The sequence below is a fragment of the Amblyomma mixtum genome, chromosome 9, assembly GCF_055824585.1.
Source record: "Amblyomma mixtum isolate Tamu chromosome 9, ASM5582458v1, whole genome shotgun sequence".
Classification (NCBI taxonomy): Eukaryota; Metazoa; Arthropoda; class Arachnida; order Ixodida; family Ixodidae; genus Amblyomma; species Amblyomma mixtum.
Window position 1 is genome coordinate 119908002 of NC_143020.1, and position 17500 is coordinate 119925501.

The 17500-nt window shown below is 47.4% G+C and overlaps 2 protein-coding genes across 3 annotated transcripts in view; one reads left to right on the plus strand and one right to left on the minus strand.

Moving 5' to 3' along the window:
• Positions 1-239: 239 nt before the first annotated feature.
• ND-75 (NADH dehydrogenase (ubiquinone) 75 kDa subunit) lies at positions 240-10007 on the minus strand. The gene is made up of 6 exons (XM_089561721.1): positions 9077-10007; positions 7700-8017; positions 6276-6740; positions 3479-3784; positions 862-1017; positions 240-611 (listed from the first exon to the last, which is right to left on the minus strand). The coding sequence occupies exons 1-6, from the start codon at positions 9731-9733 to the stop codon at positions 303-305; spliced, it is 2211 nt and encodes a 736-aa protein (XP_089417847.1). The 5' UTR covers positions 9734-10007; the 3' UTR covers positions 240-302.
• The window catches only part of Tango1 (transport and golgi organization 1), a 29410-nt gene continuing 21705 nt past the window's right edge, over positions 9796-17500 (plus strand). The window contains exons 1-6 of one of the 2 annotated variants that reach the window (XM_089561718.1): positions 9796-10192; positions 10830-10957; positions 11037-11123; positions 11202-11250; positions 11789-13575; positions 16364-16486. In XM_089561718.1, the coding sequence (XP_089417844.1) occupies positions 10072-10192; positions 10830-10957; positions 11037-11123; positions 11202-11250; positions 11789-13575; positions 16364-16486 (2295 nt within the window). In that variant the 5' untranslated portion in view covers positions 9796-10071. Of the gene's footprint in view, positions 10193-10829; positions 10958-11036; positions 11124-11201; positions 11251-11674; positions 13576-16363; positions 16487-17500 lie in introns of both variants that reach the window. The other variant, XM_089561717.1, reaches the window with a different exon arrangement.

Below are 17500 nucleotides of genomic sequence, written 5' to 3' on the forward strand. Positions count from 1 at the left end.
ATTCTATTAAAAAAATTTATTAAACTATTCCTAAGAATAATTCTCATTATTTGGCTACACATGCCTAGAAGAACCTGACTCGGAAGCCATGGCATAACACATATGGGCCAAGGACACCCATCGTCAATGTCACCACTGTTTTTGTTGGGTTTGTTTTCAACGTCGTGCCTGACTACATACTTGTGAACGGTTAGGTGAAAGTGTTCAGGCATTGCGAACAATGACGCAAAGAGGAAAGAAACGATTCAACGCTGAGAGTTTATTCACGGACTCCTCCTATGTACAACACACGCACTAATGGTTCAGTAGGGCCTGGAGGCCTGCTGGTCGACCGCCTGCACACACTTCGCCATGGTGGGAGACGCCCTGCTGATGACATCTGTCATGTAGAAGTCACGCAGAGCCAGCAGCTGTGGTCGCACCGGCTCCTGTTGAGACAACTCCGCCTTTCCAGCCTTGGCGCCTCCGTCATCACCGGGAACGGCGAGGAGCTCTTGGCGCTCCCCGTACTGGGTCAGGTGTGGTGCCACCTCATTCATGCGTCCTCGCACCTCATTCAGGCTGTCGTAGGGCAGTGGTGCTCCGACCACTTCTGACAGAGCACGGACAACCTAGAGTGAGGAGCAGAAAGCGTGCAGGCAGCCACTGGTAAAACGCATTCCGATTCACTCGGTCAAAGTAAGAAGCCCCACTTGCCACCTGAGTCACTCAAGCCTTCCACTTTTACATCACGCAAACAGCATTGATATTTCAATGTTTGCAGGAAGAGCATGGAATACTAACAACTAGCCCAACTTATCATTCTGTCATCACATTTTATGCATTCGTCACAAAGACGGCCTCACAGAACCAGTGTCCCACCTTCCAGTCCTCGCGGGCCAGGCCAGGTGGGGTGACGGCAGGCAGCGTCTGCTGTGCTCGGCCTTCTGTGTTCACGTAGGTAGCCTGCTTCTCAGTGTGCGCTGATCCAGGTAGGACTGCATCCGCCAACTCAGCTCCCCGGTCTCCATGGTGGCCCTGGACGATCCAATTCATTTCAATTCCAATTGTTTCCTATTCACTGCGTTAGCAATATAGACCTTTTTCAGCAAAAAACTCGCTGTCTATGTGTATGAAGCCTCCGTCTCCCAGTGCCCTTAGTGGATCGGGGCACCTTCCAGGCTTCCTCTGGGCCCAGAAGGTGCTCCTGGGAGCCCCATCTGGTGCGTACACCTCATGGCACCCACCAGTAAATATGCTTCACCCGCCTACAGGCGTCTGCCCACCATTTTCCTCCACCCAGTCTACCCACCGGACGCCCATGCCACAATGGAACGAAAAGGTGACGGGGAAATTAAATTCAAAGATGCAATGGGAAGGCAATCAACATAAAATGCAAAATGTACGACCAATACTGCTAACGCAGATTTTTCGCATCACATTGTATGAGCGGCTATGCATTTCTCTTTTTTTTCCTTTCATGTGACATGTGAACATCAGGTAGAATTCCTCGCACAAATTTTGAAAGCTCTCTGATTGCACAGCAACATCCCTGCAAAACAGCTCAGAGGAGATAGCTGAAGAGCGTATCTCTGAATGACCGCAATAACTGCTGAAATCAAACATCCAATCCTTTATGCCGATTATAAAGGCTGCTAAGATACTAAGACAACCTCCTGGGAATTACTTTAAATTTATTCAGCAAACTTAATTTTTGCCTCTTCTACTGATGATTATTCAAGTGTCCTAGCGCTTCTTCCAGAAGCACTGTTTAGACAAAATGGTCATTACCAAGTTAAGGCCGCAATGAAGAGCAAGGGGAGCACAAGCATTTTATTATGTGAGGAAGACGGGCAGGCATGTATAGGTTTTCGCTGTTTCCCACACAACCTTTTAGAAGAATGAACCCTGGTGACAAGCACAGCCTTACACACTTCGCCTTCTAGACTTTTCACCTGTCGTGCTGTATGCTGAAGAACAAAACTCAATGCTAGCTGAATTCTACTGCATTCTGCGAGAAGAGAACAGGCTTGCTTGAATACGTATTGCTGGGCCAATAGGGGATATTCAAAATTCCGCAAGTGCGCTTTCCCGCATAACAAAGTTGTCCCAAACAAGATGGCTGACCATGCATTTCCAGCTGAGACAAAGCAAGAAGGACTGGTTTTTTTGTTTGATTCTTCCAAAATACGGTTCTTACATTCTATCCACACCTTTAGCGCCTGTTCTGTAGCCCACGTAGTTCCTTTATAGCGAAGTCGGCCATCTTGTTTGGGGCAACATAGTTATGTGGGAAAGCGCACTTGCGGAATTTTGAATATCCCCTATTGCAAAGACACAGTTACCAAAAGCTGTGCACATGAGTGCGCATGGATGAGGGAAAAAGACTTGGTGCAGCACAGGACCCTGCAGTGTGTCCATTCTTATTTCATCCATTATGCTTAGTTACAGTTTGGCTCCACATTCTACACTGCCTTTGGATTTTCCCTGTCTAAATATTCTTGGTAGTGTCCATGGTGAAGCAACCACCACACAATCACTAGAGCACAAGACAAAGAAGGAAGATGTACGCAAGCTGTCTGCATTATTTGTCTTGTGCTGCGGTGGTACTGTCCGCTTGCTTCACAAATGGAAGAGCACCAACTATCTCAGTGTATGATCATGGTGTTGTCATAGTATGATTACCCCATGTGTGGCACGTGATCCTTCCCTATATACAGGGTGTTTCACCTAAGACTTTCTGCAATTTTTAAAAACAAGCTATTTGAATTAGATGCGCGCTTTTTCTGGCATAGCATTGTCAGTTGTGTAGTACATCATAATTCAGCTAAGACGTGCTAACTAGCAGGCTTGTTAACCAATATTTAATAGTTAACTTTTAAACTATTACCGTTGGGCTCCTTGATTATTGAGAGGCATGCAGCCCACCGTAAGTAATGTCCATATACGTTTTTAGAATTTCGAGAACGCGATTATCCTCGGCACTGTGGCCCAACAAATTTCGCCTACATCGCGCCAAAATACATGCGGTTTGAGAAGCTTGCAGGCAAAGCAAACTCTTCAGTGAACCTAATTCATCGAGATAGCCAAAATTTGTTGGGCCACAGCGCCGAGGATAATCGCAATCTCGAAATTCTAAAAACGGATATCGACATCACTTACGGTGTGCTACATGCCTCTCAATAATTAAGGAGCTCAACGGTAATAGTTTAAAAGTGAACTATTAAATATTGGTTCACAAGCCTTCTAGTTAGCACATCTTAGCTGCATTATGATGCACTACACCACTGACAATGCTATGCCAGAAAAAGCGCGCATCTAATTCAAATAGCTTATTTTTAAAAATTGCAGAAAGTCTTAGGTGAAACACCCTGTATATATAGAAGCACCGCTGCTGAATAAAGGTGTTCTGTCTACACGTACACCACTGAGTCCTGGCTCCCTTACCCAACCCACCTTGGGTCGCCAAATGTGCAGCTAGCACCCAAAACAGGCTTGCCTGGTAGATGACAAAGCAGCCAGCGGGCAGGTCCTGCCGCGTCACGGTGCCCTCGTCGGCACCCAGCAAATACAGCACCGAAGGCTTGGCCTGGCGGGCGGCTTCGGGGCCCGGCCGATAACCCAGGTCCAGGGCAGCACCCTGGCTGGCTGTGCGCTGAAGCACGTTGAGCACCCGCCAGCCGGGCTCAGCGCTCTTCGCCTGCCGCGCCACCTGGTGTGCCAGGGCCAGCACCGCTGCCCCATCTGGCCGCTGCAGCGGCACGCTGCCCAACAAAACCAGGGGGCGCTTTGCCTGAGACAGGGTCTGCCGGGGGAAGACCAGAAACGAGACGGTACAAGGTCACCATCATTATCATCAGCTTCATCATGTCCAGTGAGAAAGCCAGAGAGCTGATTCAACCTAATGCAATCTACTGCGGAACAGAAGCCTCTACTAAGGTCCTCCAATTACTATCTCTGTTCTGTGCCAGCCGCAGTCACTCCATTCCAGCAAACTTCCTATTCCATCTTTCTACCTGACTACATTTTTATTTCCTTAAAATCCACTGCATTGCACAGTACAAGGTGTATACACAGCAATATTATATTCGTCCACACAAGCACCCCTTGGTGAGGTGTGATGGTTTCACAGGTGGCTCAGAGCCACTTAGTGTTCCTGTATATGCTCCGGCAGGGAGCAAAGTTGCACGACTGCTTTCCTTGCACTGCTCATAACTCATAACACTATTCACAAAGTGGCGATCACAAGATGCCACTGATGTCTAATTTTACAATTCACTCTGGCTCATACCGAATGTGTCAGCCAGAGGAGGCCAGCCGCTCCCACCTTGAGAGCATTCTTTGTAATTCGACTGAGGGGGTATTGTATAGCCACCACCAGGAGGAGGAGGGGTGCCTCCAAATTGCCTCCTCGTGCCCCCATTGAACTTAGAACATAATGACGAACCTTCGTGCAAATCTGCTCCCTGAGGGAGCATATACAGGAACACTATAGCCACTCGCATGCTAGCAACATCTGGCGGCCGCATAGAAAGTGAATGTCTGATTGAGAAACATTTTTGTCAGAAAGGCGACTGATTGCACATGCTTGCACCATGTGCCAGCGCGCTATATTTTACTGCAAGGTGTTCAATTATTTATTTCAGTATATGCTTACATACAAAATACCTCCTTGCTGCATCTGTTTTACCACTACTTTCATTGCCAAACATAAACTTGTGGACTTGCATTCCTTATTACCACGTACTACCTCTACAGGCACTTAAATTCGTGCCTTTTGGCTAATTTCTTGTTAGATGAGCAGAAAAAGGTAGGGAAATGAGAGGCTCGTTAAGACAGACACCGAAACCAAAGCAAGCATAGAGCAATGTTTCTTTTCCTTTAAATTTGAGGTGTTCATTACTAGGAAATTAGCAATCACTTTTTTTAGCCGAAAGATAACTTAGAAAGTAGAAAAGAAAACTAACATATGCCACCATTAAGATACGAACCTACAACCCCCATATGTCATGTACAGGTGCTTACAGAAGTCGCGGTGGCTCAGAGGTTATGGTGCTTGGCTGCTGACCCGAAAGACGCGGGTTCGATCCCGGCCGTGGCAGTCGAATTTCGATGGAGGCGAAATTCTAGAGGCCCGTGTACTGCACGATGTCAGTGCACGTTAAAGAACCCTAGCTGATCGAAATTTCCAGAGCCCTTAACTATGGCGTCTTTCATAGCCTGAGTCACTTTTCGAAGTTAAACCCCCTAAACCAAACCAACCAGAAGTTTTCAGAGCATCGAAAGGGGTATGCGTTATAAATTTGGAGTCAAATTTCTTTTTTTTTTAGCTAGTGACGGGTACGAGCGTTGGGTATGAGATGGGGGAGGGGGGGGGGGGGGGGGTCTACGTATAGGCAGCAATATACAGAATATATTGCGCGTTATGACCCCTGTAGCGTTTTTTAGGATGTGTTCAGAAAATTTTTGCATAACTTGCGGACCCCCTTCTTAAAGCCTTACTTCAAAGACAAAAAGTCCGCAAATTATGTGAGTAAATACAGTATACATAACTGCTTTTGATCCACACGGTTGTGCTCGAACTCTCTGGTTCTGTAAGATTTCCTAAAAAATTTGCAAACCGAACCCTAAAGCTGGCCAGGGAAGATCATAGGGCTAGGTCATTCATCATGTGGGACCAAAAAGCAGCGCAAAGATGGTCAGCACACCTCATGCAAGTTCTCATTTTTCCCCAAGGACTACTTGTGAATGCAATGTGCTACCAATAATTTGCAGTTCCTGAGAACCCTTTGGCTGCTTTCCTTGATAGCTTGGCTTTCATTCCTTTCTGTTTATTTACTCTTCATTACAACCACATAGTATTTGTGTGTTCTTCCATTATTATGCATGGCACCTATACTGTATTGATATGATGATTGATGTGCTCACAACAAATTTATGTGCTCCATACTACAGCTTATATTGAAATGAATTTAAGCGCACAAGAACACGCACACAAGAAGAGGAAACACACAGCCCACACACCATCTAGCCCCAACAGAAGTTTTGTTAAATTATCCATACTACAGTTTTGACGTATTTTCTTGTGGTCACTTATGTATCTTTCCTGTCCTGTGTGGACATGTCCCATGTCTGCAATGCTGGACATGTCTATGTTTGCAAATAAACAAACAATAGATGTTCACATATGACTGCCGCCTATTTTCACAAAATCTTTTGCATCGTTATGTGTTATGTTGTGCCTAACTACCCCGCTTATATTAAATTTCAAAGTTTGGGCGTAATGCCCTCATCACCTTGCAGAAGGGGTGTGACCCAGTGGCCAGTGACTGCAGGGTGGCAGGGCTGTCACCCAGCTGCTCGCACTCATAGGTGAGGTCGACAGGCGGCCCCAGCATGGCCACCTGTAGCTCATTGTGCAGCCAGTTCTTGCGGATGCGCGCGTTGAGCGTCGTCGCCTCCCAGCGCGGGTTGGCCCCCAGCAGTAGCACCAGGTCCGCCTCATCCACAGCGGCCAGGCCCGCACCAAACAGGTAGTCGGTGCGTACGTCCACCGCCCCCGGGAATCGCTCCTCCGTGCACAGGGCCTCTGAGCCGAGGGCATTGAGCAGGTCCTTGAGGGCCATCAGGGCCTCGGCATCAGCCAGGGCCCCGACCACGGCCGCAACCCCTCCAGAGCCGTCCGGAGATGCAGCCGCCGCAGACAGGCGGCTCGCCACCGCCGACAGCGCCTCCTGCCAGCTGCAGGGCTGCAGTACTCCCTGCAGCAGTCGCACATCATTTAAATGCATTTATTTTATTCTTCACAAAGGTGGACGGGGTGCATAACACTGGTGCACACGTTAAAAATGCAAAGTACTGTAATGTCAGCAAAAGCTGCCACTCTTATGCCAGGCATGACCTGTGCGTCTAATAAACAAACAAATAAGTAAGCAAACACAGAAACAATGTGTAGGTATGACTACATACCAACTATCCCAGACAGCCATTCTTCTACAAATATTAAATCATCTAGTTCCATGCACAGTCACTGCTGTGGACAGTTTGGGCAAATTATAAAGTGCCAAAATGACATGAAGCAAGGTGGATGGTATGTACACTGCCCGAATTGGGCCACACTGCACCACTGTATGCACATGCTGACCTTTATGTGAGAGACTTCAACACTATGTGGCAAAGGACAAAAGTATAGTGCTGTAATGTCAAACACTGTGAATCAGAAAGTGTGCACATTACACTGATAATGAACATTCTATGTCTGTGTCAAGAACAAGGCGGAAAAGCAACCTCAAACATTCAGTCGATGGAGGCTGTGAAGAATTTCTCATAGAAATGAAAGCTTTTTCCATGAATTTGGAAATGGACGTCATGATAATGTACCTACCGTCTGACATCACAACTCTGCTTTGGTTATCGCCCTTTGTAATTCCCACCAGCAGCATGGCATGCATCAGCACAAAACCACAGTCAGGTTGCTCCTACTTGAGCCTTTGATGCCATAGTTGTGCTTGAATTGCTTGCATGTCAGTAGTAGCTTTCTCATCTTGTTTTTGATAAAGATGCTGTACATGCGATAAGTGTACTATACATTTTTGTGAACTTTCCAATTAAAGTAACTTCAAATTCAATGCCTTATTTGAAATGCAGTCCAGCATCTTTCAACATTGCAGACATATCACATTACCCACATTGCTTGCATTTGCACTGAAGACGTGCATACCTGCTTGTCGCGCAGCATTGGCGTGGTGAGGCGTTGGCGACGGAGGCCATCATACGCGAAGCGAGTCTTGTCAGAGATCCACTCCTCATTGATGTCGTCATTGGGCCGCGGAAGCACCCGAAGCAGGTCACCAGTACGGGTACTCAGCACAATGTTGCTGCCCAGTCCATCAAGTACATCAATGCTCTCCACCTTGCGAGTCTCCCACGGACGAGCAACGAATGAATATGGCTTGGACGTGAGGGCACCCACGGGACACAAGTCGATCACGTTGCCTGATAGCTCCGACATGAACATCTTCTCAACGTATGTGCCCACCTGCGTGACAAACATAACATTTTTATATGCCATAACTACAGCCAGGGGCATGAGGAATACTGTATTTCAGAGCTTGGGACTTATTTTAAACACCACTTAAGTTCTTTAGTAGGCATTGAAACCTCAGCTAATGGGTGTTTTTCATTTTCACCACTGTTACGATGTAGCCACTATGGCCAGAACCAAAACCCACAACTTCGCGCTGACCAGCAGAACGCTGCAGTTGCTTAGCCTTTATGGGCGGGTGCATACCTAGATGTACAGAAAGGTGGGCAAGTTGGTTATTACTGTCCATGGTAAAACAGCGCGGAAAAAACACGAGGACGTGTTGTCGTGTTTGTTCCGTCCTCGTGTTTTTTCCGCGCTGTTTTACCATGGACATACCTAGATGCCTACAGAGCTTCCTTAGCCACAGCACTTCACAGTACACACGGTAGGGAATAAAAATGAGAGACAAACAATGACACTGGTAAATATTAAATGAATGTGCAAAGTTTCGGAAGCCTTAAATGATTCTTGTTCTGAGTAAATGAAATATGAGCAACTCAACATGTCATAAATAAATGACAATCGTGCTGCAGTCACTTACCAAGTCAAATGGATCAAACATTTCAGAACATTTACAGGTTTGTTCACAGGGCGCTGGATAACAGCCGGTCACCAGTTTAAACAGACAAGATATGTAACTGGCTGCATAGCTTGTTCCAACAACCAAATGGGTCCTATCCATCAAATTGTGAACCACAGACACCTGTTCAGGAAAGCCATTCCATCGTTCTCACCTTGTTCAGTACCTTCAACATCGCATATAATTCAAACCTAAACTGACAACTATCCATTGTCTGGCTACATGAATAAGAAACTTGCAATATAGCCGAAAGCTGCATTCTATTCCACTTTGACTTGTTCAGTGACAGAATTCCTTTCATTTGCACCATGGCAATTAACCAGACCAACTTTCATTGAACTCGTCACTCAGGCAGTGACCACTATGGCAAAGGATCTGCAAAGCCAGCCATCGCCGGCTCAAGTAGCATGGACAGAATTCGTGTGGTACACCTGCATGTCGTTGCCGCGTCCAGTGGTGCCCAGATCGTCGACACCGGCCACCTCACTGGCGAAACGAATGCAACGCGTGCACTGGATGCAGCGGGTCATGATAGTCTTGACCAGCGGGCCCACGTCCTTGTCTTCGACGGCACGCTTGCCCGAGTAGTGCACGTCGGTGAAGCGGCTCCGGTCGCTGCCGAAAGCCATGGACTGGTCCTGGAGGTCGCACTCGCCACCCTGGTCGCAGATGGGGCAGTCCAGGGGGTGGTTCATGAGTAGGAACTCCATGACCCCCTCACGAGCCTTGCGCGTCATGGGCGAGTCGGTACGCACTCGCCAACCCTTCATCACGGGCATGGCGCACGCGGCCACGGGCTTGGGTGACTTCTCCACCTCCACCAGGCACATACGGCAGTTGCCGGCCACTGAGAGCCGCTCGTGGTAGCAGAAACGCGGGATCTCTACCCCAACCATCGCGGCAGCTTGCAGCACGGTCGTGCCGGGATCGACTAGCACGGGCCGGTCGTCGATAAACACCTCAATTTTTTCCGGCTTCGCCTGCTGCTTCTGCTGCTGTAGGCACGCCGCAGTGCGCAGGGGAAGTGCATTCTGCACCAGGGGTCTGAATGAGCCCCTGAGCCCGTGGTTTAGCGGTACACGGAACATGTTTGTGGCCTCCTCGGCTCACCGGCCGATCTATCTGCGGAAGATGATGGAGGTCACATTGACTCCAGCGCCCCCTGCGCTATCGCACGGTTGGCATGGTCCACCGACCGCAACATCTAAAGTGGCGTTTGCCCAGTTTTTCGCGAGCGAATTGTGCAACTGGCGCCCGACTTCACCTAATCCTATGCAGCTTTCGCGTACGCCAGCGTGTTCGTCAGTTAAAGGACGTCGATTACCGCAGCGCGCTGTCGGTTCTGACCGTTGCTGTGCCTGTTGACGGCGCTGCCTCTGCTAGCCTCTGCTAGCCTCTGCTCCTGACGTGTACTACACCGTGGAGCATGGCGCTCGCTAGCGGTTTTCCTTGCGCCGTGCTCATATTAGCATTTCTATGTGAAACACATTTCGTTCAAGCTTCAAGTCCTCCGAAACGCATCTGGTGTGTCGACAAAAACTGCCAAGGTAAGCAAGTGGCCTACAACGTGAGCTGTTTCTTGCATGATGGTTTCTATTGTGCTTACTGCTGCTGTGTCACACCGTGTCAATCGAAAGCATATTGTACTATCCGTTGTATACTGTATTTGGTATTAGAGTGTTCTGCTGCTCTGGTAGTTGATCTGTTATCTCACGAAACATGCGGTCATGGGCCTCAATCCATTTCCAACCTCGTTGACATCGTTTCGGAACAGCTTATCATGTGGGGTCGTAAGGCGGCGTATCGGCAGATCAGAGCTTGTGTGCAGCCTTTACATCTTTCGATCGTAATGAGGGTAGTAAAAGTGTAGCCGCGTCTACTGAGTTTTGTCGGTTATGAACTGCTGTCGGCCAGGTAGCCGCAGCGGTCGAAAGTGGTACGCCTCCACGGTTGTTGCACATTGGGGCCGCTAAAAGCATCACGAAGCCCAGACACTAGCACAAACGAGCTGTTTCATCTAGTGTGTACTTGTTCAGCGCATTAGCGGGCTTGACGGCGCAGAGCACACATTTAATATGCGTTTCAGAGCATCATGCCCGCACTTCTGTTTCTTGGTCCCATCCTGGAATGAATAGTGCAAATTATTCCATTTTTATTATGGCAGTTCAAATGATTTTGTTGCAGAAAAACTAGGAGAAGGAATCACACTGCAGGCGTACTCACCCATCGTTGAGAAGTTCATCAGTTTTGCCGCAAATGAAAAAGTCATTGTATTTGGCCGGACAGAGGAAAATGACGTTTTACATGTTCAGGTATTTGCCATTTTGTTCTGTTCTGGTCAATTCCAACTTAAGGATATTATCACCTTTCACACCAAATTTATTTCTTCAGGTGGGAGAGAAACGTGGCTATGCACCAGAAAATGCTATCAAGGTTGCTAAGTTGTTTGTGCATAAAGACAAACTTGTTGAAGTCGAGGTAAGTGAACCGTATTGACTGTTAATAACAGCTGAACATTTCCAGCTGCTCACTAACAGCCTTTTTAATTACTACTAGGTTCAGTCTGGTCTATCATCGGAGACTGTTTCAACAGACACTACTCAAGGTAATATTTGTTGCTTCTGTGATAGTTATTGGCTTGGGTTTGAAAGTTAGTGCTAAATGCTGAGTGTAGACTCTGTTGTTGCACTTTTATTGATTGGTTTTATAATTTTATTGATACTTATTTTATATATACCAGCTGTACTAACAGACACTGCTTATGCTAAAGCGTTTGCGATTGGCGGCAGATATTAATTTCGTATTTGTCCTTGAATAGCGGGATATCAAGGGCCTGATGTATGCCCAACATAATTACTTGTTAAGTATGCATTATGTTCTGTAGTCAGATTATTTGAATAGTGCATACATCGCATGCATGAGAAGGCATATCGCACTGCTGGCGTGCCCTTCTAGTTTTGTCATGTGTATTTTGGCTGGACAAGGCACCATGGCTTAATAACTCGTGCTGAGCATGCTCTTGCTTGCAGCCACAGAAGTACTTCAAGAGCCTGTGGCCACAGAAGCGACGTTGAGCCCAGCGGTTGAAAAGAGTTGCATGATATACGGCACAGTCATGAGCGGTGACATTTGTGACGATGCAGATGCTAGTGATGTGCTTGCCGAGACCGAAGCCGTGACCCAGTTGGAGAGCAGCGTTGACAGTCTTCCAACACCATCGCTTTCTGCCTGGTCTTCGTCGTTCACAACAGACATAAAGGTTGATTTGCCGGTGGATGTGGCCGCAAAAATTTCCCCACAAGAACCTGCAGCTACTCATGCTACTCTGACACCTGTGAACACCACTCAAGTCGATTCAAGTCACAAGGAGGAAGAGACTGTCATCAAAGAACTGCCAGTGAGCAGTGCCTCCTCAGAGGTAATGCAGGACTCGAGTGATAAACCATCTGACATACTAACGCAGGACTCAAGTGATAAACCATCTGACATAACTGTGGAGGTTGAGGACGAAGACGACCAGGGTGCCGAAGAAAGTGATGAGAAGCCAATCCCAGGAGAAAGTGATGACGATTTAGAAGAGTCAGTGGAAGAGCCAGCCCACTCAGTGGAAAATGACACCCTGTCATCTGGAGAAATTCCAGCTTCAATACCTTTGGAAACGGGTCTTAATGCAAGCTCTGCAGATAGCACAGTGTCCTCCAGCCTAGCTACACCATCATTGGAAGAGCAGCTCCCTGAGCCACTTCACGTTGCGGAGCCCCTGACATCAACAACACTGTCTGAACAGTCATCCACCTCAGCTGGTGAGGCTTTACCATCTCAGGAAACAGCTCCCATTGCAAGTAGTGCTGAGGAACCTGCAGTAACACCCTCATTGACTGTACCTGTGCTTGAAACTGAACAGTCTAGCCTACCTTCATCGTCGCAAGACCTCTCTTCTCAGCTGACAGCGGATGCTTCTGTATTGGCAACAGCAGCTTCATCGAGCATGGAAACAGGTTCTACTACAGGTACTGTTGATGAATCCCTGGTGGCATCAAGCTTGGTTGTACCATCACCTGAACAGTTGCAGCCTGAATCAGTGACTCATGCAGAAAGTAGCTCTTCACTGCTATTGCCTGAGGAGTCTGTTGCCATGGGATCAGCGTCTGCAGAAATAGGGCCCGGTGAAAGTTCTGCAGATAAACCAGCTTTGTCGGATGTAACCACGACTTTAGTTGAGGAGCGCCTTCCTGATCAGTCGTCATCTACCGGGGACCTCTCATTGACACTGTTGCCCTCGGAATCGCAAGACTCTTCCACTTCGGCCACCCCAGCTTCACAGTTCACCGAGGCAGGAACTGTTTCAAGCACTATCGTTGAACCTGCAGCGTCACAGTTGTATGTACCATTGATGGAACAACAGCCTGTCAAACCTTTATCTGCCGAAGCCCCTCTGCCAGCACTTTCTTTATCTCCATCATTGCCTGCTGAACCAGCAGCGTCACTCCGTTCAGAGGCAGGTTTAGGTGAGAGTCCCCTAGTGGAACCATTGCAGTCGTCTGTCTTGGCCACACCGTCGCTGGAACCACAGCATGCTGATCTGACTTTCACTGAAGATGTCCTTTCCTCATCCTCGCTAATAATGGGATTCGAGGAGTCCCCACTGGACAGCGCAGTCTCCCCAACATCCTCGGCACTTGTGGCTCAACAGGAGCCTAGTGTTGGGGTAGAGCCGGAGAGCATCCTGCCGGCGGAAAGCGTGGCTGCGGTGCCCACAGCTGAGGCTCTGGTGTCTCCCTCTTCACTGCCAGCAGATGGCCTGGCTGCACCTCCTCCCGTGCCAACCAAGGAGGGAGAGGGTGAGGAGGAGGTGCCGAGTGAACAGCCACCAGGGGGCGCCCTGGACTGGGGTGTGGCTCAGGAGTACGTCTGGCAGATCCTTGCTTTGGTAAGCCCCCATCATGTCTCTGTGCCGTCTGCGGAACTCTCTGCAGATCTCATTTTTAAGAAGCCTGTAGCAGCCAAATGAATTGCTTGAGGCACAGACCTCTCTGAAGTAGTTTAGCACCTGTAGTGCTTGGTGCATAGCCGGCGGCTTGTGCGTGCATCTTTTGCCCTTTGAATTTTGACTCCGAGGTGTCCACACATGAATTGTCGACTCACAGTATATGATTTTCATGCTTGGATAGCTATGTAGAAGGTGTTGTCCAAGGAGATTTGGAGGTTACTGCAGCTGAAGAGGACCAATAATCTTTTTCTCAGTGTGATGGTCGCTTACTCTCCGAAACAAAGGGTAAAACAGTGCCGTATAAATGAATCGGGTTCCTAGCTTAGCTCGTGCTTTTTGTGCAGCCTTCTTGTGAATTTTTTGTAACTTTATCAACTTTATTCAGCATTTTTGTCCTGAACAACAGAAAAGAAATGCTAGGGTAGGAGCAAAAAGCTACAAATGCAGTAGCTTGACGGAGCTCCCACCCCTAATTGACAAGGCCAACAGCCTGTCACGTTATTACACACACACACACACACACACACACACACACACACACACACACACACACACACACACACACACACACACACACACACACACACACACACACACACACACACACACACACACACACACACACACACACACACACACACACAGGACTTAGAACCAGCAAGAAAAAAAAGTATGCAAAGGAATGTACAGTAAGACAGGTGCTATATCTGACTATATATATTTAACTGATTAATGTGAAGGTTTCTTTATTTTTTCAGTGGGTTAAGATGGGTGTTTAATTTTTGTATCATAAAATTTTGCAGTTTGTCCTCTAATGATGGTGTTAATATACAGGCGGCCGGGATTAGCCTAACAGAAGCCTGTCGGCGATTGCTCTGCCTGAGTCACTGATTTAAGAGATTGCGTCCCTTCCACCGACCCATAACTCCAGTGTCCTCTAAAAACTTCAGTAGTGATTGTGACACTAATATTCGCTTAGTTCGGGAGCCCTCAGTGTACACAATGAGTGAGACATCCATGGGAACGTTCCGCCTCCTCAGGTTTTCCAGGAGTGTCTCAGGCTCGGCAGAAAAATGCAGGCACGCTAAAATGAAATGATTCACATCACTCGCAACATCACACTGTACACACATGGGTGAGGTGGCTTTGCATAAAATCAAGACTGCATTCAGTGGTTGCCAGAGCTAATCATGCTTTAGTTCACAACAAACAGACATTGATAAACTCTGCTAATTTATGCAAACGAATTGGTCCCCTGGTGATTGAAATTATTCGGAGCTCTCCACTGTGGCGTCTCTTATAGCCTGAGTTGCTTCGGGATGTTAAACCCCACAAAACCATAAAACCAAACGAAGCTTTCTGTGCCAACTTTCGCTGTGCTTAAAAGAAAAAAAGCTGGGCTAGTTGATGATTAGAATAGCAAGACATAATTGTTAGTGTGAGAGAGCATGACTGAGAGTGAAGAAAACAGCAGATGCACCAACGTTATGAGCTGATGTTTTCTTCTTTTTTTTTTTCATGGTCATGATCTTTCATGCTGGCAGTTAAGTGTTGCTTTTACTGTACTGTTTGTACAGCTTACCTATATTCTGCAACAGAGTTGGCTCTCTCTAATTAAAAGCGTGTCATAGGTGTCAAGATTACTTGGCTCCATTAGTTTGTGGCTGAAAATGTGGAAAAACTCATACATATGACAGTATTGCAGTACCGTTGTGGACAGATGAAATCTGAACAGGACAGCTAGAAGAAGAGTGCAAAGTTAGGTGGCTTTGATCGGTGCAAGCTTAATAACGGCACAGCTAGTTTTCGCTAAGAGTGGCCGAATACACATTGAAAATAAAGACCAGCAAGTTATTATTTAATCTATGTTATCAAAATCCACCTGCTTGTGTGTTCTGGTCTCTATTGTCCGCACGGCGTTTCACTCATCAGTAGCGGTACCTGCTTGCTCTATGAGCAGACTTATTTTGGTCTAAAGTTAAGGAACGTGGAACAGCTACCAGTAGCAACTGGGCTGTGCTGTGTCCTTGTTGAGACTTTCTCCTTGCTGAAGTTCAGTTGTGAAATGTTATTAGCCACCTGAGCCATATATGCATATCCCTTTGCGCACTGACATTGTGTGTGTCTGCAGTTCAGCTGCAATAGGGGATATTCAAAATTCCGCAAGTGCGCTTTCCCGCATAACAATGTTGCCCCTAACAAGATGGCCGACTCCGCTATAAAGGAACTACATGGGCTTAAGGACAGGTGCTAAAGGTGTGGATAGAATGTAAGAAACGTATTTTGGAAGAATCAAACAAAAAACCAGTCTTTCTTGCTTTGTTTCAGCTGGAAACGCATGGTCCGCCATCTTGTTGGGGGCGGACCATGCGTTTCCAGCTGAAACAAAGCAAGAAAGACTGGTTTTTTGTTTGATTCTTCCAAAATATGTTTCTTACATTCTATCCACACCTTTAGCACCTGTCCTGAAGCCCATGTAGTTCCTTTATAGCGAAGTCGGCCATCTTGTTAGGGGCAACATTGTTATGCGGGAAAGCGCACTTGCGGAATTTTGAATATCCCCTATTGGAACTACGCCTTTCAATCCTTTATTGTATTGTCGCAGGTAATCGGCCTGATAGTGCAAATGGATGGTCTCACCCTGGCCTTTTGTAGGACCGGCATTTGCCGATATGTTTCCGATATTGGGCCCATGACCAGTGCTGCCTGGGTTATCGTATTGTCGCAGGTTCCTGAGCCCTTGCGAGCAGCTCTGGATTGGCCCCTGCTCCCTCCCTCGCTTCCCTTGCTGCTGACGTGCTGTTGCCTGCTGTTTGCCAGCTTGGTCATCAGCCTGCAGGCTTACTGGGTGGTGAGCCCCGTCCTCACACTTTGTGCCTGCTATTGGAAGGCAACTAAGGCAGTTGCGGCAGTTATGAAGGGGCATATTTTACATAGTAGGATATGAAAGAAGCCAACAGCCACAGAAACCAAGGGGCACAGGGGATTTTTTAAAAATTAATTTATTTATTTTGTGGTGTTGATCACTTTAGAACATTACTGAATATGTTAACGCTTAAAGCTAATTGATTAGAAAAGCAGAAGAAAAAATAACCACATGCCGCCGGTGGGATCCGAACCCACGACCTCCGAATTACGCGTCCGGTGCTCTGCCTCTGAGCTACGGCGACGGCTGTCAAATCTTCTGTTTTCGGGGGTATTTATGTTTACAAGTAACCTAACCTTGAGAGTGTTCATCAGCGCCACCCACGTTCATAAGCGGCGGACGTAGAACGTCCTGAGTTACCGCAGGTGTGACGTAGAACGTCGCCGAACGGAGAGGGTGGAAGCTGCGTGAGAACCCTCTTATGCTTCCTATGGCGTCAAGGCTGCCAGAACCGAGGCCCTCGCTAAGCAATTAAGCAAACCAGGGAAGGGGAATGAGGGGCTCGTTATAAATATGAGAGAAGCCAACAGCCACAGAAACCAAGGGGCACAGGGGATTTTTTTTCCAGTATTTTTTCCAGGATATGGTTAGAGGTTGGACTTTTCGGTATAAACCGGGAAAAAAAAAGAAAGATAATATTCAAACGAATTCAGGTTTTGAAATTAGATTATAACCGAAAAATGTCTGCATTTTTGTCATGCAAGGCACAGCTAGCTAGCTGTTGAGTACAAGTTGCGCTTAGTCGAAGTTGAATATTTAGGTACTAAGTAGGGAAGCCAGGAGCACTGCTCCGATTGCTTACACGCCTCTGCGAACCGGATGGCATCACCTCCTCGCCGCCTGCTAGCTAAGCCCGGTTCACTATCGTCGTCCTCCTGGAGCAGTTGTTTGATCAAGTTTATCAACTTCATGTAGGACGCTGACACGAATCCATGCATG